The following is a 19,721-nucleotide window of genomic DNA, read 5'->3' on the forward strand; positions in this document are numbered from 1 at the left end:
TGCCCTTTAAGAAATACAGCATTATGATAGTGTGGCATTAGGTAGTGGTGTGAGTTTAATTAAGGTGCAGGTATTTTCATTACTTCGTCTCACTCAGATAGAAACGTTTGCAGTGTTGCCAGAGGGATTAGTCTTTTCAGTGAATGAAACTCCAATTTATCTTTTTTGTAAATTTAAAAAAAAACAAGGAGATTTGGCAAGATTGAAACTTCCAACCTAGTTTCTCAATTTTCCATAAAAAGCAACCTGGTAAAGTAGTCCTACTATCATCAAGGAGTCTGTCCTTGTTTCTGTCTTAGCCTTTCTGGTGTCTGGATTCTCATCTTGTGTGGATTAAGTGAAAGCAAAGATCAAAGTTTTGATTTCTTGAAAAATAACAAGGGGAAAGTTGCTTTAAATATCACTTGGTTACCAGTGTTACAGCACCAAGCTAACAGGAACCAAGCTGTAAAAAATGATACTAGCTGATGTTAACTTGTCATGGAAGTGCTAGAGCAAGCTAGCAAATATTTCAAATAACTTGATGTACAAAAAGACTCCTCTTCATTATTATCGCAGAGTGATGTCATCGGAGCCAGTGCTTCAGGAACCGCTCCTAGGTAATTGGAGCTGTTCACTCCCACAATTACTCTCACGCGCTGTGTTCCAAGAATCACAAAATCGCACTGCTTCTAATATTACAAAACTATGCAGCCTCGAGCTTGGGGAATTGGGCTCTGCAGAATGTGGGCAGCAGTCTGGCTCATTTGGCTATTCTGAGAGCCCAGACCCAGTGCCCTCCTTAAATAAAATGTCTTAAGATAGGCACATGTCTTCCTTCTAATTGGCTAGTGGCTAAAAATCAGGAAATCGTTCCTGCAGGGCACTTCCTATAGAGAGATTCTTGGCCTATATGAAAGTCCCGTCATTTTCAGTTTAAACCCATTTTTACCGAAAAAATCCTGGATTTTACAAAAAAGTATTATTCATTTTTTCCGATTTTCACACTACTTTTGTATCATTCAAATATATAAAAAATAACTTGTTTTATTAGGAAAATACAATTAATTGCATGAGAAATATGTGTTATGATACGTTAGTCTGTGTGTATGCGCAAAGCTGCCTGTTGGAGTCAGGCTCTGTGTTAGTCTAGAAGATACACCCCATAAACAAACAGGCAGCACACAAGCTCTGCAGAGTGTGCGCATCTGAACATACTGATGAATCTCACACCCACCACGTACACATTTCAAGTTGTTAGCAGATAACCGTTTAAAGATCTGACAAACTAAAATGGGAAGAAAATGAAAATCTGTGTCAGAATACGATTCAGAACACAAGGAAATATTCGAAAGTTTGGAAAAAACAAAAACAGGAGAAGAGGATGAAGTTGAGTGTACGTGTGGCAAATAGTATGGCCCGGTTATTAAATGTAAATATTTATAGGCTAATAGTTTGAAGTCTACAACAGTAAACTGTTGATTCAAATGACAAGTTTTATTTGGGGATTAGAGATGTTTTGTTTTCTTAAACTCAGTGCTGGCATTGTGTTTTGAGTTCTATTTTAGTTCTGCAGCAAACCACATTGAATTCCATTCAACAAAGCATTAATCTATGGAATACTTTTCCCCTCTCCCCCGGCCTTTCGTCCACTGATATCAAACCCAATATTTACCCAGAAAAATTAAGAGTTTTTTTGCTCCAATTTTTATTATTGTAGTAATAAACATCGATAAATTCCTGGGAAAAATTAAATAAAATAAAAACTGAAAACGAATGTTCCATGCCTCATATGAGCAGGTTGTGTGTTGTGGCACAGGATAGCAGCTTGGCTTTCAGTGCCAAAAAGACCCGCTTGGGTATGTGTTTTTCAGTGTAACTTGCTTCCGTGGTCTTGGGTGAGGTGTCTATTTCGTGTTCCCTGTTTGGAAAATGGAGGTGACAATGCTTACCTTTCTTTGCAGAGCACTTTGAGAACTACAGAGGGAAAAGTGTTGTATACCTGCTTATAAGGGCTCTCTACTGGTTGCTAATAACCTTGCTGCATAAATTGATCTAGTCTGAGTGATACCACAACACACTTCAGTCCAACAATGGCATAAAATCCAACAGCTCGAAGTTTAAAATGGTGACATTCAAACTGGAAATATATGAAAGTAATTAACCATTGTAGCAGACTGGCATGTGGCAGATTCTCCATCGCTTAGTCTTAAAATCAAGATTGGATTTCTAAAAGAAAGCTGCAGTTCAGCCATGAGCTATGGGGCTTGAGAGCAGGAATCACTGAGTGAAATTCTAGGTCCTGTTATGCAGGTGGTCAGCCTACACCATCAAAATGGTCCCTCCTGGCCTTGAAATCTCGGCATTTAATTTACATGCTTAGCTCTGTTGTACTGGGGTTGAGTGGCTTGCAAGAGCCACATATTTGTGCACAAAAAGAGGCTGTGCATATGCATCTTTGAAACTCCAGGCCCCTTTCTGTGTGCACTGCTCTCAGGTAGGTGCATGTGTGCTCTCTCTGTGTGCTGTCCAAACCCTGCAAAGATAGTTGGTTCAGCAGACCTTGACAGAAAGAATGACCACTGGCATGGTTCAGTGACAAAGGTGCTCCGCCAGATTTATTGCCCTCAAGACACAGTAGTAGTGCCCTGGCTCCATGGCTACGGGTACACTAATACAAGAGTGTCCAGTGGCAAGGAACATCTCATCAGCAGTGGGAATTTCTGCTGTTCCCAAGGCCGCACAAAGGGTAAAGGCGAGGCATCCTAATATTTATAGACTGAGCTAAACAACTCTCATACCATCTGTAGAGGTGTGCGACCGGGGCTCGACCCTCCCCGAGGGTGGAGGGGAGCCACACTGGCCTGCTACACGTGGTCGGGTCCAGCCCTCTGCTTCAGTGCTACGCGACAATGCACAGTCACTTGGGGGCTCAGGCCTTCTGCTGCAAGGCGGAGCAATAATACACAGTCAGTTAAGAGCTCAGGCCTTCGGCTGCAAGGCGGAGCAACAGTATACAGTCAATGGGGAGCTCAGGCCCTCTGCTGCAGGGCTGAGCAGCAATACACAGTCACTTAGGGGCTCAGACTCTCTGTCTCAGGGCTGGGCAACAATATACAGTCAATTGGGAGCTCAGGCCCTCTATTGCTGGGCTGAGCAAACAACTAGCCTTGATGGCCTCCTCATGCCAGGGGTAGGCTGCCCCTGGGCTTGGGAGGGTGGCAGGGGGGACGCAGGCCCTCCCGCTCCACTCGGTCCCAGCCCAAGGCCCTAGCAGTGGCCAAGACTCGCTGCTGTCAGTGGGGATCCTGGCTGCAACACAGTGACATAGGCTCAGGTACGTCTGCAGCCTGCCTGGGGTCGGCTGCCCCTGGGCTACTTCTAATTTCCCCCTCCAGGCCTACCTGGTCCATGGTGTCCACTCCCGGGAAGTCCGACAGCATGGGCTCCTCGCGGCCGGGGCTGGGTGGTAGGTCCGGCAGCTCCTCTGGGAAATCCGGCCAGGCTGGCTCCGGGGGTTCCTCGGGGTAACAGCAGGCATGGGGAAGCTCCGGCAGCTCCTCCCAGTAGCGGGTGTGGGGCGGCTCCAGCGGCTTCTCCCGGTAGTGGGCGCGGGGAAGCTCTGGCGGCTCCTCCCGGTAGCAGGCACGGGGCGGCTCCAGCAGCTTCTCCCAGTAGCGGGCGTGGGGAAGCTCCGGCGGCTCCTCCCGGTAGCGAGTGCGGGGCGGCTCCTCCCACTAGGGGGCGCGGGGCTGCTCCGGCGGCTCCTCCCGGTAGCGGGCGCGGGGCGGCTCCTCCCACTAGGGGGCGCGGGGCGGCTCCAGCGGCTCCTCCCAGTAGCGGGCGCGGGGCGGCTCCTCCCAGTAGCGGGCGCGGGGCGGCTCCTCCCAGTAGCGGGCGCGGGGCGGCTCCTCCCAGTAGCGGGCGCGGGGCGGCTCCTCCCAGTAGCGGGCGCGGGGCGGCTCCTCCCAGTAGCGGGCGCGGGGAGGCTCCGGTGGCTCCTCCCAGTAGCGGGCGTGGGGAGGCTCCGGCAGCTCCTCCCGGTAGCGAGTGCGGGGCGCCTCCTCCCACTAGGGGGCGCGGGGCGGCTCCAGCGGCTCCTCCCAGTAGCGGGCGCGGGGCGGCTCCTCCCAGTAGCGGGCGCGGGGAGGCTCCGGCAGCTCCTCCCGGTAGCGGGTGCGGGGCGGCTCCTCCCAGTAGCGGGCGCGGGGAGGTTCCGGCGGCTCCTCCCGGTAGTGGGCGCGGGGCCGCTCCAGCCAGCCAGGGGAACTGCCCTGGGCCCCAGAGGCTTCCCAGTCCTGAGCTCCCTGTGGCAGGTCTGCTCCCGGTGGTGGCTGGGCTCTAACTGAGCTCTGACGGCCGGCTTTTGTACTTCCGGGTCGCCGCCTGACCCTCTGGGGGGCGGGCTCACTGCTCTGTAGCTCCGCCCACTCAGGCATCCGGCGGGGCTCGCCCTCTTCTGGGCAGGAGGGGAGCCACACCGGCCGCTACACCATCTTACATGTTTCAGGACAACTGCTTGTGACCTCCTCTTGTATCATGCTCCAGGTGTCTCTGGCACAACATCCCTATTGGTTACTTCTAGGAGACCCTCTTATCTGGCACTAGGCCAGCATCTCCCTGGGCTAATCTTTTGGAGTATGTTCTCACACATACCCAGTATCCGTGGCTTCTTCAGAGTGCCTGTGTTTCAGCCGCACTAGCAGTACCTTTGCCAAGGTCATGCAGTGAACTTGTAAACATCTGCTTTAATACACGGCCTAAGTTTGGTTCACAGCCTCATGTTCAGGCCTCAGCTCTTGCCCCAGGTGCTCTTTCTCCTCTGTGCATCTAATGGGAAATGGAAGTGCTTGGGGTACCTCTGATTGCAATGAGTGTGTGTTGCTCTGATTGAGAGGCTTGCCCCACTGTGAAGTTTTCCGAGTACTGAATTTGAGCCCTTTCACTCTGAAAATATTTTAGGTCTTATAAGTGCAGGAAATTTCTCTTGCTATTTTCAGATTTTTCTAGAGGAGGAACCCTGGAGCCGACTGACTTTTTTTTTGAGTCTCCCCACAATTGTTTACAGCCTCCCAATCTCTTCTTAGTTAATTACGGGCCTGGGAATGAGGTGCCATGTCTCCTGGCTGCATAGAGCAGAGACTGGCAGTTAGCACATCACTAAGATTGAGCCTGGCCTTTAAGATTGAGTTGCAGTGCGGAAGTGTCCACAGGCAGCTCTCTTATCTCACCCCCCACCTTGGGTAGTCCACATAAGAGATGTCCCTGTGATCAGGGCAGGCCCCACTGAGAGGGGGCAAAGGAGGCAATTGCCCAGGGGCCCAGATGATTTAAAAGGGCCCAGAAGCCACTGCTGCCGTTGGTGCAGTGGGGCTAAGCCTGCTTTCACTCTGCGCCACTCCAGGAAGTGGCTGGAATGGCCCTAAGGCCCTGGGGGAGGTAGGGAGGGAGTCTCCCTGCACTGTCCCCACCCCCAGCACTGATTCCGCAGTTCTCATTGGCCAGGAACTGCAGCCAATGGGAGCTGCGGGGGTGGTGCCTGTGAGCAGTGGTGTGCGGAGATCCCCTGGACCCTCTACCTAGGAGCTGCTGCCAGAGGGGTGTGCTGGTCGCTTTTGGGAGCCACCCAAGGTAAGTGCTGACTCCCTGACCTCCTCCTGCACCCCAAACCCCTGCCCCAGCCTAGAGCTCACACCCAAACTCCCTCCCAGAGCCTGCACCCCCCGCACCCATACACCCTCCCATAGTCTGACCTTTCCCTCCTCCCCCAGCCAAACTCCCTCCCAGAGCCTGCACCCCCCGCACCCATACACCCTCCCATAGTCTGACCCCTCCCCCACCCAAACTCCCTCCCAGAACGTGCACCCTGCACCCCCCTGCCCCAGCCTAGAGCCCACACCCAAACTCCCTCCCAGAGCCTGCACCCCCCACACCCATACACCCTCCCATAGTCTGACGTTTCCCTCCTCCCCCAGCCACACTCCCTCCCAGAACCTGCACCCTGCACCCCCCTGCCCCAGCCTAGAGCCCACACCCAAACTTCCTCCCAGAACCTGCACCCTGCACCCCTAACCCCTGCCCCAGCCTAGAGCCCACACCCAAACTCCCTCCCAGAGCCTGCACTTCCTCGGACCCCTACACCCTCCCAAAGTCTGACTCCTCCCTCCCCACCCAAACTCCCTCCCAGAGCCTGCACCCCCCGCACCCATACACCCTCCCATAGTCTGACCATTCCCTCCTCCCCCAGCCAAACTCCCTCCCAGAACCTGCACCCTGCATCCCACCGCCCCAGCCTAGAGCCCACACCCAAACTCCCTCCCAGAGCCTGCACTCCCTGCACCCATACACCCTCCCATAGTCTGACCCCTCCCCCCTCCCCCACCCAAACTCCTCCCAGAACCTGCACCCTGCACCCCTCCGCCCCAGCCTAGAGCCCACACCCAAACTCCCTCCCAGAGCCTGCACCCCCGCACCCATACACCCTCCCATAGTCTGACACCTCCCCCTCCCCCACCCAAACTCCTCCCAGAACCTGCACCCTGCTCCCCCCTGCCCCAGCCTAGAGCCCACACCCAAACTTCCTCCCAGAGCCTGCACCCCCCGCACCCATACACCCTCCCATAGTCTGACACCTCCCCCTCCCCCACCCAAACTCCCTCCGAGCACCTGAACCCTGCACCCCTCCCCGCCCCAGCCTAGAGCCCACACCCAAACTTCCTCCCAGAGCCTGCACCCCCTGCACCCATACACTCTCCCATAGTCTGACCTTTCCCTCCTCCCCCAGCCAAACTCCCTCCCAGAACCTGCACCCTGCACCCCCCTGCCCCAGCCTAGAGCCCACACCCAAACTCCCTCCCAGAGCCTGCACCCCCCGCACCCATACACCCTCCCATAGTCTGACCTCTCCCCCTTCCCCCACCCAAACTCCTCCCAGAACCTGCACCCTGCTCCCCCCTGCCCCAGCCTAGAGCCCACACCCAAACTTCCTCCCAGAGCCTGCACCTCCCGCACCCATACACCCTCCCATAGTCTGACCCCTCCCCCTTCCCCACCCAAACTCCTCCCAGAACCTGCACCCTGCACCCCCCTGCCCCAGCCTAGAGCCCACACCCAAACTTCCTCCCAGAGCCTGCACCTCCCGCACCCATACACCCTCCCATAGTCTGACCCCTCCCCCTTCCCCACCCAAACTCCTCCCAGAACCTGCACCCTGCACCCCCCTGCCCCAGCCTAGAGCCCACACCCAAACTTCCTCCCAGAGCCTGCACCCCCCGCACCCATACACCCTCCCATAGTCTGACCCCTCCCCCCTCCCCCACCCAAACTCCCTCCCAGAATGTGCACCCTGCACCTCCTCCTGCATCCCAACCCCCTGCCCCAGCCTGGTGGAAGTGAGTGAGGGTAGAGTCAGGGTGTGAACGGGGGTGGGGCTTTGGACAAAGGGCGGGTCAGGGGCATGGCCTCAGGAAATGGGTGGGGCAAGGGTCCTTGGATTTGCACAATTAGACAGTTGACAACCCTATGGGGTCGGCATGTGGAGCCATGGCTGTGCCAGAAGAGCGTGCCCAGCAGCGCAGCTGGCAGCTCGCTGGGTACTAGCCAGCACAGGTGAGACTGCGGGTGTGGCTTGTGTGTGCGCGGGGGCCCATTGACTGTTCTGCCCCGGGGCCCAGAATTGCTCTCGGAGGGCCTGTATCAGGGGAACACAGGGACTTCTCCCTTCCTTCACCCCGGGGGTACATATAGCACCCAGAGGGGATGGGACAATAGCTGTGCCCTTTCCACCCAACACCAATGCCCTGAAGGGGACTGAGATAGCAAAGGAAGTAGGCCATCTGAAGGGAGGCAGCAGCTGATGTGCTCACCTTCTTCACCAGCAAGCTCAGGAATTTTGCCTCCTTGAGCTCCCACAGGGATGGTGCAGGTCTGCACTGCCACTGGAGAAAACCCCGTGCAACTGTGGGCCCTTTTGCTACCCATTTTTGAGAGCTCCTGTCATCTGGCAAAAATGTAGTAAGTCACATGTTGTTAAGGGATTTTAAATGTATGTAAGGCAGTCTAATGTGATGTAATTTAAATGCCAAGAAGCTGGAAGGAATAAACTACAAGGGCTTGAACTCCAATCTGAATTTGGTCTTGGTGTTCAGGAAGTCATTAAGTACAGCTGGATGAGTCAGACCTTGAGCGTGAGATTCTGTCGCTGTCTACACAGCAATCAACTATATCACTGAAGTGAGAAGGTCATTTAGAAATGTGCAAGGTTTTTCTTTGACCTCGACTCAAAACTACATTGTCTGGTATGTTTCTTCCACCTTTATTCTTCAGGAAGGATGGTGATGATTTACTGCAAAGTCAGTGCAAAGAGTGTTTACCAGGGGAGGACAGCTTTTAGCTGTAGCTTAGACTCCATCAGCATTCCACCATTGAAGAGTTAAAGTTGCAGTCTCTAGTAAGTGGTGGATTTATTGTTAGATCTATAGTGGTTCCTCATTATTAATCATTTACATTTTATTTCTAGTCTGAATAGTTTAACTTCAGCTTCTAACCACTGAATCGCAGTCTACTATTTTCTGTTCGATTCAAGAAGCATCTAATATCAATAATCTCTATCTCCCGAGGGAACTTGTAGCCGGATCAAAATACCTCAGCTGTCTCTTACCCTGAGATTCTTTAGTCTCTCACTGTGAGGCATGTTTTCCAGCTCATGAATCATTCTTGTCACTCCTTCCTGAACACCCCTTCCAATTTTACTCCCTTGTTGAAGTGTGACTGCCAGAGCTGAACACGGTTTTCCAGTAATGGGCTCACTAATGCCATATGATAGCAGAGCAGCCACTCAAGGTTGAGCCTCGCTTACTGGTTAAAGGAAGACCAATTAGAAATGCTCTGAAATTCATACGCTGACTCTGATTGCCCTGAAAATTGCTGTGCCTCATGGGGTTGAAGGGTAGAGCTGGTGGCCCAAATTTAGGGTCAGTTGAACAAGGGGTTCCCAAAATAGAGACTCCAAATCATGTCTTTACAAAATCACCTGTTTCTTAGCCTTTTTTGTGTGCGCCTATCTGGGGCTCTAAGGCTCTGATCCGCCTCAAACAGGTTTCACCCACTCAGGATTGAGCTCAGCTAGGATGGCAGCTCCAGCCTCTGTGGGGAAGCAAAAGTTATTGACAGTTACATTTAGAACTCCAGCTTGGTTTGAGCCAAACTGACATGCCAGAAGTGAAATGCTCATGAGAAGCAAGTCTCTGGCTCTGTTAATGCCATATAGGGTTTGCAGGCAGGCTCTTGTCACAGTAACTGCGAGGTTCAAGGTAACATGCTGTGGCCGCTGAACCTGGGCTTTATCCACATATTGGGAGCTCAAGTCCTATTCTTGGCAGCTTCCAGAGAATGTGTGTTGTGCACATGAATTTCTTTGTTGGCATTCTGCAGGGGCTCCTTTTGGACACTTTGCCATGAGACCAAAGTTTCTAGTTTGATATTTTAAAGTTCTCTGAAATCCACATGCAGACTTATTTTACTTTTAGATTTGGGCTGTCAAGCGATTAAAAAAATTAATCACTATGATAGTTAATTACTTTAATTAACCTTTCATAGCACTGTTAATCAATAATAGAATACCATTTATTTAAATATTTTTGGATGTTTTCTGCATTTTCAGATGTATCCATTTCAATTACAACACAGAATAGAAAGTGTACAGTGCTCACTTTATATTTATTTTTGGTTACAAGTATTTGCACTGTAAAAAAAATAAACAAAAGAAATAGTATTTTGCAATTCACCAAATACAAGTACTGTAGTGCAATCTCATTATCATGGAAGTTGAATTTACAAATGTAGAATTATGTATAAAAATGCATTCAAAAATAAAACACTGAAAATTTTACAAGTTTGTTTACATTTGCAGGAGATAATGCTGCCTGCTTCTTGTTTACAATGTCACCTGAAAATGAGAACAGGCATTTGCACAGTTGTAGCCAGTGTCACAAGATATTTACGTGCCAGATGTGTCAAAGAGTCATACGCCCCTTCATGCTTCAACCAGAGTGATTCGTGTTCTGTAGTTTCCGCATTGGAGTGTTGCTCTTTTAAGACTTCTGAAAGCACATTCCACAACTTGTCCCTCTCAGATTTTGGAAGGCACTTCAGATTCTTAAATCTTGGGTCATGTGCTGTAGCTATCTTTAGAAATCTCATATTGGTACCTTCTTTGCATTTTGTCAAATCTGCAGTGAAAGTGTTCTTAAAAGGAACAACGTGTGCTGGGTCATCATCCGAGATTGCTATCACATGAAATATAGGGCAGAATGTGGGTAAAACAGAGCAGGGGTCATACAATTCTCCCCCGAGGAGTTCAGTCACAAATTTAATTAACGCATTATTTTTTTAACGAGTGTCATCAGCATGGAAGCATGTCCTCTGGAATGGTGGCTGAAGCATGAAGGGGCATACGAATGTTTAGCCTATCTGGCATGTAAATACCTTGTAATGCCGGCTACAAAAGTGCCATGCCAATGCCTGTTCTCACTTTCTGGTGGCATTGTACATAAGAAGAGGGCAGAATTATCTCCTGTAAATGTAAATAAATGTGTTGGTCTTAGTGATTGGCTGAACAAGAAGTAGGACTGAGTGGACTTATAGGCTCTAAAGTTTTACATTGTTTTGTTTTTGAGTGCAGTTGTGCAACAACAAAAATTACATTTGTAAGTTGCACTTTTATGATAAAGAGATTGCACTACAGTACTTGTATGAAGTGAACTGAAAAATACTATTTATTTTGTTTATCATTTTTAGAGTGCAAATATTTATAATAAAAATAACATACACTTTGATTTCAATTATAACACAGAATACATATATATGAAAATGTAGAACATCCAAAATATTTAATAAATTTCAATTGGTATTCTATTATTTAACAGTACGATTAAAACTGCGATTAATCATGATTAATTTTTTTAATGATGATTACTTTTTATTGAGTTAATTGCGATTAATCAACAGCCCTACTTTAGATGTATTGTCAAGAAAATTAGCATTAATTAAACAGAGGAAAGATGAAATATGCTAATAAGCAGTCAGGGTAGCATAATCCTGCTGCCCGCTCTTCATCCAATTCCTGAACAGTGGGACTGAGTGTGATCAAAGGAAAGCAAGTCACTGGGTCATTTGATCAGGGGGTTACTAATAGTCAGCCCCCTGCTCATAACATATTCTGGTTGTTATAACTTTTTGGGGCTAAGCCAGGAAATATGGCAGTCAGCAGTGTGTGTAGAGGGGACACGAGGGAATGTGGGAGCAGTGCAGGGCATAACAACAGAGGGACCTACACACCCCTAGATGACTACCCCCCATTAGAGTAGGAAATTGTTTAAACACTGCTTTAAAAAACCCAGTTCAGTGACCAGCAGGCTCTGAGAAAGAACTGGGTTTCCAAAAATTCAGCTTTTCTATGCTCCTTCAACAAGTAAGGGATTGTCAAAGGGCTCTCTGGGAGCTCAGAAGTGCTGCCAGAGCAGAACCATAAAAGGGGAGTTTGGGAAGTTTCCCCTGCAGTAACATACTTGAAGCAGGAGCAAAATGGTCCTGGCTGTGCCCTGCCCTACACATACGATTTGTTGCTCAAGAATTCCTCCCCATGACTCTGCCACCTGGCCAAGGGAAGGGGCTCAGGGGCACCCTTCTCTGCTCCCTGGTCAGCGGGAAAAAAACCAGAACACCCTGTCATAACATATTTCCCAGATTTGGACCTTAGCGTCCAAAATATGGGTGTTAGCATGAAAACCTCCAAGCTTAGTTACCGGCTTGGACCTGGTAAAGCTGCCACCACCCAAAAAATTAGAGTGTTTTGGGGCACTCTGGTCCCCCCAACAACCTTCCCTGGGGACCCCAAGACCCAAATTCCTTGAGTCTCACAACAAAGGGGAATAAACCATTTCCCTTCCCCCTCCAGGTGTTCCCTCCCTGGGTTCCTGGAGAGATACACAGAGCAATCTCCCTGAATCTAAACAGAGGGACTCCACCCTCCCAGTTTCCAGTCCTGGAAATACAAGTACTTCCCCCTTCAGCCAGAGGGTATGCAAAGTCAGGCTTAGTAAATCTAACACAGAGAGATTTTCCCCCTGACTTCTTCTTCCCACCAATTCCCTGGTGAGCTGCAGACTCAGTTCCCTGGAATTCCCACTAAAGAAAAACTCCAACAGGTCTAAAAAAGAAAGCTTTATAAGAAGAAAGAAAAATACATAAAAATGGTCTCTCTGTATTAAGGTGACAAATACAGGGTCAATTGCTTAAAAGAAATATGAATAAACAGCCTTATCCACAAAGAATACAATTCAAAACATTCCAGCAACTACACACATGTAAATACAAAAGAAAACAATATAAACCTTATTGCCTTACTATTTTTGTACTTACAACTTGGAAACAGAAGATTAGAAAGCTGGAGATAGAAAAATCACTCTCATAGCCGAGAGGGTCAGACCCAAGACAAAGAACAAAGAACTCACCCCCAAAACTTCCCTCCACCCAGATTTGAAAAAGTCTTGTTTTCTGATTGGTCCTCTGGTCAGGTGTTTCAGGTTACTGGTGTTACCCCTTTACAGGTAAAAGAACATTAACCCTTAGCTATCTGTTTATGACACATCCTTTCTCACGCTGCCTCCTGCAGTGGGGAAAAGGCTCTGGGCTGACCCTTCCCTTTAGTGCTACTGCTTCTAGCAGAGGTCAGAGCAGTGAAGGAGGGGAGAGTGGAAAAGAAAGGAGGTCAGAGCTGTGCAGTGGGCTATGGAGGAAGCTTCAGCTCCGCTCCCCCAAACCCTACTAAGAGTCATGCCCCTATTTGTGTCCACCCTTTGAAACATGTCCCCATTGACTCCACATCAGTCTCTGCATTGTTTCTGCATCTTCTCTTCAGTTCCTCCACTTGTGGGGCCACTGCCAATGCACACTTCTCCCCGGGGAGGACAGCTGGGGAAGGAGGACTGGACAGAGACGGGGGCGAAGAGATGAGATGATGCTCGGCAGTGAAAGGACTAACATGTGTCCAGGGGCCTCTGTGGCTGGTTTATTCCCTTCCAAGGAGCCAGAGGCAGTGGAGAGGGAAAGCTGAGCTGTGGAACCAGTGGATGCTGATAAGAATAAATAGGGAAATTAACTGCTTAAAAACTTAACAGGGTTGCCCAGTGGTGCCTTGTGCCTTTCCAGAACATCCGGTTCAGAGACACTCAAACCTCTGAAAACCAAGAACTGAAGAGTTAAAGTACATGCCCTCCTTTAATGCAGCCTGAAGTCTGCCCCTTGGAGCTGGCACTAGTCACTGGGTGTGGGTCAGTAAAGGTGGTGCCGTCATAAGTAGATATGAAAGACTAAGAATCTGCCGTTGTTTGTGTTGCATTCCCTATGGTTGAATTGCAGCATTTACCTGCACGCACTCCGGTTGCATTCACTGTGTTAGGTGAGGCTGTATCAAATGCTGGGGTGGGGGGGTGATTGGAGCAGCTGTCACTGTGATGTGAAGACAGGTGCATATGTACCTTGAGAAATCAAGCATGCCTCCTTTCAGCACTGACTTCTGTAGGTTGTGTCAGTAGCAGTGCATGAGGTTGTCTTGTCTCGCACTTTGGTGGTATATGATTGGTCTCTGGGACTTAGTGAGGGGCAAGTGAAGGCCATGTTTCAGATGGAATTGTCAGGGCCAGGAGGAAGGGATGGCAATGTTTTGCAAGTCTGGGGTGGTCTGTATTTGTCTGAGTGTAGGCCAAATGTAGGTAGCTGCTGTTCACTATTCCTGAGCTAAATGTGAGGTTTGCCTTTACAAAGAGAAGGTGTGTTAGATGAGTGGCTCTCAACTTTTCCAGACTACTGTACCCCTTTCAGGAGTCTGATTTGTCTTGCAGATGCCCAGGTTTCACCTCACTTCAAAACTACTTGCTATAAAATCAGACATAAACATACAAAAGTGACACAGCACGTTATCACTGAAAAACTGCTGACTTTCTCATTTTTACCATATAATTATAAATTAATTGAAATATAAATATTGTACTTACATGTCAGTGTATAGTATATAGAGCAGTATAAACAAAACGTATAAAAACAACAAGGAGTCCGGTGGCACCTTAAAGACTAGCAGATTTATTTGGGCATAAGCTTTCGTGGGTAAAAAACCTCACATCTTCAGAGGCATCAAGAAGTGGGGTTTTTTACCCACGAAAGCTTATGCCCCAAAAAATCTGCTAGTCTTTAAGGTGCCACTGGACTCCTTGTTGTTTTTGTGGATACAGACTAACACAGCTACCCCCTGATACAAGACATTGTATGACACTTTAGTTTGTTCTGACTTTGCTAGTGCTTTTTAGGTAGCTTGTTGTAAAACTAGGCAAATATCTAGATGAGTTGATGAACCCCCTGCTTGTGTGTTCTGTTCCCAGAATGTTCTGTAGCATCTGTCGGGGCAAAGTGCTAACGTGTGATTGGCATGGTGGGGCATCATGGGGGCGCTGTGTACTGTAGCTTTGAATTTTGTGATTTTTTTCAGAACTTTGTGTTATCTTCACTTCTCATTTCCTGCTTTTGAGAGGTTTGAGTGTAGTTGAACTCAATTTTCTGGAAAGGTTTGAGGCATGCCTGGGCAATCTTAATTCTGTGTTAATGATGTTTTTGGACAGTTAATACAAAGCTAATGCCACCTTCCTGTTTCTACTTGATAATTTCCCTGCTTATGCATCTGAGGATTGTATTTGTCCTTTTAGATATAACATCACACTGGGAGCTCGCATTCAGTCAGTTACCTGCTGTTACTCCCTAGTCCCTTTCAGTGCCAGTACGTTGCACGATACTCTCTCCCCATCTTGTATGTGCGACCAACATTCTTCGCTCCTGGTCGTATGACTATGCATGTCCCACCTTATCAAGTGTTTCAGATCTACCGGCAAAGCTGACCTGTCCCTACTCCAACTAATTGTTGTCAGCTGCAAATTATACCAGCACTGATGTTATATTTTCTTCCATACCATTGATAAAGATATTGAATAGCATTTGGTCAAGAACAGATCCCCGTGGGACCCCACAAGAAATACCCCAACTGGATGCCAATTCCCCATGTGAAATTACTTTTTGTGATTTAGAGAATCAGTTTTTAATCAACTTAATATAAGCTATATTCATTTTCTACAGTGCAAACTCCTTATCAGAATATCATGAGGAACTAAGAGACACAAGGCGGGTGAGGTAATATTTTACTGGCCCAGCTTCTCTTGGTGAAAGAGACAAGCTGAAGAAGAATAGCTCTGTGGAACTTGACAGCTTGTCTCTCTCACCTACAGAAGTTGGTCCAGTAAAAGATATTACCTCACCCACTTGTCTCTCTAATATCCTGGGACCAGCAGTTTCAACAACACTGCAAACATGAGGTACCAAGCCAAATATCTTACAGAAGTCTAAAAATACTATATCAAGTCATCTACGAAACTTGTAATCTCATCAAAATGCCATATCAAATTTGTCTGACAAGATGTATTTTCCAGAAAACAACACTGATTGGAATTAATTATACTACATCTATGAATTCTTTACCAATTGCATTCCATATCTGTCTTTCTGTGATTTTTGTCCAGGATCGATGTCATGCTAATCGCTTTTAGCTACCCAGGGTATCCTGTTTGCCTTTTTTAAATATCGTCATGACATTAGCTTGTCCCCCAATGTCTGGAATTTCCCCAGTGTTCCAAGATTTGTTAAAAATCAACATTAATGGTTCAGATTGCTTCTCGCCTAATTATTTTAGTTCTCTTGGGTGCAAGTGATCCAGCCTTGCTGATTTAAAAAAAAAACAACTGTAATAACTGCTGTTTAACAATCTCCTAGTTACTGATGGAATGGAAAGTGTTTCCTTATCAATAAAAGATAAATCATCCTGTTTCTTTCCAAATACAGAACAGAACCATTTATTGATTACTTTTGTCTTTTCTGCATAGTGAAGTCTGTGAGAAATCTTGACTACAGTGGCTAAAATAGGTTCCTTCTCCCCTCCAAGAAATTTTTGATGTAAACAAAACTAATTAGTCTAAATTTTCCAAATAAAAGTTTGATTTGTGCCAAAAATCCAAAACACAAAATATTTCAATTCAGAAATGCTACTGTGGTGCCTCATAGGAATTATACATCTGATGCCTCATGCTTCCGTTCCCACCTATAGGCTGAACGCCCTGGTCAGAGTACAGTCTCTCATGATGCACCATGGTCTCCTCTCTTGGACAAGGGAACAGTTGCCACATGGGAGATACAGTCCAGCCAGAGAGCATAGACCACAGAAAATGGGGCCATAAGGCAAATAAACTACATTTCCCATGAAGCACTGTGACTAAAATATTTTAGTCTGTCAAAAACTCAAATTTCCATCAAATAGTTTTGGTGGACCTTTTTCAACCAGCCCTGTTTTGACATGTATACAGTCCCACCCCACCAACTCATTTCAATTAATAGTTGTACCATGCAAATTAACTGGAGACAAATAAAGGCGATTGACTGAGTTACCTTTGTCCCAATGACTATTTACCATCTGAGCTGTTGACCTAGTCCTGTCTATATTGGTGGTGCTACCAGCTCCACTTGTGCTTAAGGGTGCCTGACACTTTACATTATAAGACCCCGTTTTCAGTTCCTTACAATTTTGCCAAGCTAACTGTTCAGGGTGACACTTCCCATGCTAGGTGTTTGCTTCTGGCTGAATTTTTTGTGTGTGGAAAATTTCAGATAAAATCGTTAAGCCTTATGAGAACATGATTAGGGAGAAATATGTTTTGCCCATGTTAAAAAAAAATATGGTGACCTCTTCTTTGAGAAGCTTCAGTACCTCCATGCTTTGCAGCAGGGACTTGACATTTGGCCAAGAGTGGCCTTTATATCAGGGACATTCCCTTTGCTGTCCTAGTAATAATCCATCCAAATCTGGCTAGGCTGTCATCCTTAGGAAAGAATCTGTTCGCACATGCTGTGTGGAGATTTAGAGCTTTGCAGCTAATTTCTCTGATGATCCTGTCTTCACTAAGCATGCTCCAACCCAGGGCTGCAGGGGCTGAGAAGGACTTCCCTTGCAATTGCTGATTCTCGCTGCTGTGGTCCAGGATGGGGCCAGATTCCAGAACTGAGAGCAGGGAGATTCTCTTGCATGCTCCCAGGTAGGGTGACCAGATGTCCTGTTTTTATAGTGACAGTCCCGTTTTTTGGGTCTTTTTCTTATATAGGCGCCTATTACCTCCCACCCCCTGTTCTGTTTTTCACAGTTGCTATCTGGTCTCCCTACTCTCAGTGCTCCTTTCTACTAGCACCCAAGGAGCAGGAAGAAAGGGGTGGGGCGGATGGTTTGCTGGTGCTTGCGGGAGCCTGGCTTGGCGTGCACTCTGTTGTTGGAAGGGTAGTAGGATACTGAGGCCATTTACCAGGTTCAGGGCATGGTATAACTGAGTCTCGATCAGTGTTTTTGCCAACATCATGTGCTGGTGGGTGGGGAGGCAGGGAGCAGAACCCACACACCTGTAAGATATAGCTATGCCAGCAAAAGTCCTTGTGGAGATGCAGTTACGCTGGCAAAAAGGGATTTTGCTCATATAGCTTCTTTTGCGTATTGAACTGTGCCCTCAGCTGTCTCTCCATCGAATTGCATGGGTGGAGGGAAAAAAGACACTTCTGTAGCCTGAGGTGTGTCCCTTTGCTGAATAGCAAAGACCTGCTGCAAAGAGCGGGGGTGTTAAGAAAAGATCACAGGAATTCTTTCTAGTGGAAAGTGTTAGGCACTGTCCCTGCCAGATCCCCCTCTAGTATATCCACTATAACTAGCACATCCAGCTGTATTTTTCTCTCAGCTCCTGATGACGTGTCTATGGAAGCGCTCAGCACATCTTTTAATTTATTAAATTGCTGCAGCTTTAGACTGGCATCCTTCACTGCCCAGTAATTACCTCCCTAGAGTTCAGCCCCTTGAACGCCTGTACTTTCTGTGTAGTTCTCATTCCCACCGTGTCGTTGCTTGTCCTAAAGGACTGGCATTTACTTGAATCAGTAAACTACATCACTGATTACCAGAGGCTTGATGTGATGTGAATTCTATTCCTTATACTTCTGTCTATGAGGCTGCATTTGGTATATTATTTAAATTCAAACCTAGTAACTTGTGCAGTATGGTCCAAAAGCATCCTCTGAGCTATAGATATGCTTGCACAGAATGGGGAAAGTAGCAAAGCCATGGAAACTTTAGGGGGAGACTCCTGCAACTGTTGTATCCTAGAGAACCTAAAGCAGAGGGTTTCCACAATGGGGGCCAGGTGGGTGTAGCCAGAAAGCAGCTTGCATGGCTGAGAAGATGCTAGGGAGTACAGGTTCTCTCTCTCTCTTTGCCTCATCCCTCAGGCAACAGACTGACTTGAGCTTCGCTTGCAATATCAAAAACTGGGATTACAATCAGGTTGAAGATACTCCTGAAACTCTCCTCTGGCTCATCCCCAAGTCAGAGACAAGCAATCTGTCTCTTTCGAAGAGATCTTCACATTGTCCTTGTGCCAGCCACGCCAACCTGAAAAGCTAAACTCCATTTATATTTTCACTCTTGCTGTTTATTGACTGATGAAATTAGATGCCATGAAAATGACAGATTTCAGATCCAAGTGGAAAGGTCTGTATTGTGAACATTGTCTGTTATTGTACCAGAATCATTCTTTGGTGTCTTTATGTTAATCTAAGTGATCAAGCTATTTGGAGTGTTCAAATGAGGGGCAGCTGCAGATTGTCATTAGCTCCCTAGCTGTATATTTCCTGTGCTTCAGGGAACAGGTTGCTCAGGATCATGTGGAGAGTATGGTACAAATTATTATGCAACCCGCCTCTTTCAAATAGTTTCATTGACTTGAGTAGCGCGACTTGCATGAGAAAGCTTTGCTACGTTCAGACCACAACTGAGGAAAACCTTTTAGCTTTTAAATTTTTTCAGTATTTTAGTTTTTTTTTAAAAAAAGAGGAGGAAATTCATTGTTTCCAACTGGAGAAAAAAAATCCTACATTTACAAGTAATTAGGTTTCACATGGTAGTGAGGGGAGTGTTCTTATGTTAACAGATCTTGCACATTGAAGAACAAAATGTAACTTTATTTTATTTTCTTGTGACTTACTCTGATGGCCTCTTCATGGGTATATGCACCTGGGGGAAATTTGGACCAGTAATTCTCCACTTCTGGAAGCTGCAGCAGTGTCATTATGGCTGCTAAGTGTTTTTTATCACTGTCAGGTGAGAGGACAATAGTAAAAATACCTGGGCCCTGTCTATACTCCAGCTTCTATCAGTGCCATTGAAGCGGTGGAGAATGTACACATGAAAATAAATGTAAATGGTATTGCATGCTAACTGGTGCCATTTCATGGCAGTCCTCATGCAAAACTCCCATTAGGAGACACTTTGAAGTGTTCCGTACAAGCATGGGAAAACAAATGCTCTGGAGGGCTTTGTAACACATTACAATTTAGGTTGGTATAACTTATGTTGCTTAGGGGTGTGAATAAGCCACCCCCCCGGAGCGACGTAAGTTACACCGGCCTAAGCTCCAGTGTGGACGGCGCTATGTCAGCAGGAGAGCTCCTACTGCTGTCATAACTACCACCACTTGCAGGGGCTGGAGTAATTAAGTCAACAGGAGAGCTCTCTCCCATCGGCTTAGAGTATCTGCACTAGCAGCGCTACGGTGGTGGAA

General features: G+C 47.4%; 1 protein-coding gene across 1 annotated transcript in view; it reads right to left on the bottom strand.

The window, feature by feature from the left end:
• Nucleotides 1–19,229, bottom strand: part of LOC127047344 (putative protein FAM47C) — a 30,481-nt gene extending 11,252 nt beyond the window's left edge. Inside the window, exons 1-2 of the mRNA XM_050945464.1 lie at nt 19,146–19,229; nt 3,384–3,716 (exon numbers count right to left, since the gene is read on the bottom strand). Coding sequence (XP_050801421.1) covers nt 3,384–3,716; nt 19,146–19,229 — 417 coding nt within the window. The remainder of the gene's footprint in view (nt 1–3,383; nt 3,717–19,145) is intronic.
• Between the last annotated feature and the right edge of the window lie 492 nt (nt 19,230–19,721).

Source organism: Gopherus flavomarginatus, chromosome 3 (assembly GCF_025201925.1).
Source record: "Gopherus flavomarginatus isolate rGopFla2 chromosome 3, rGopFla2.mat.asm, whole genome shotgun sequence".
Lineage (NCBI taxonomy): Eukaryota > Metazoa > Chordata > Testudines > Testudinidae > Gopherus > Gopherus flavomarginatus.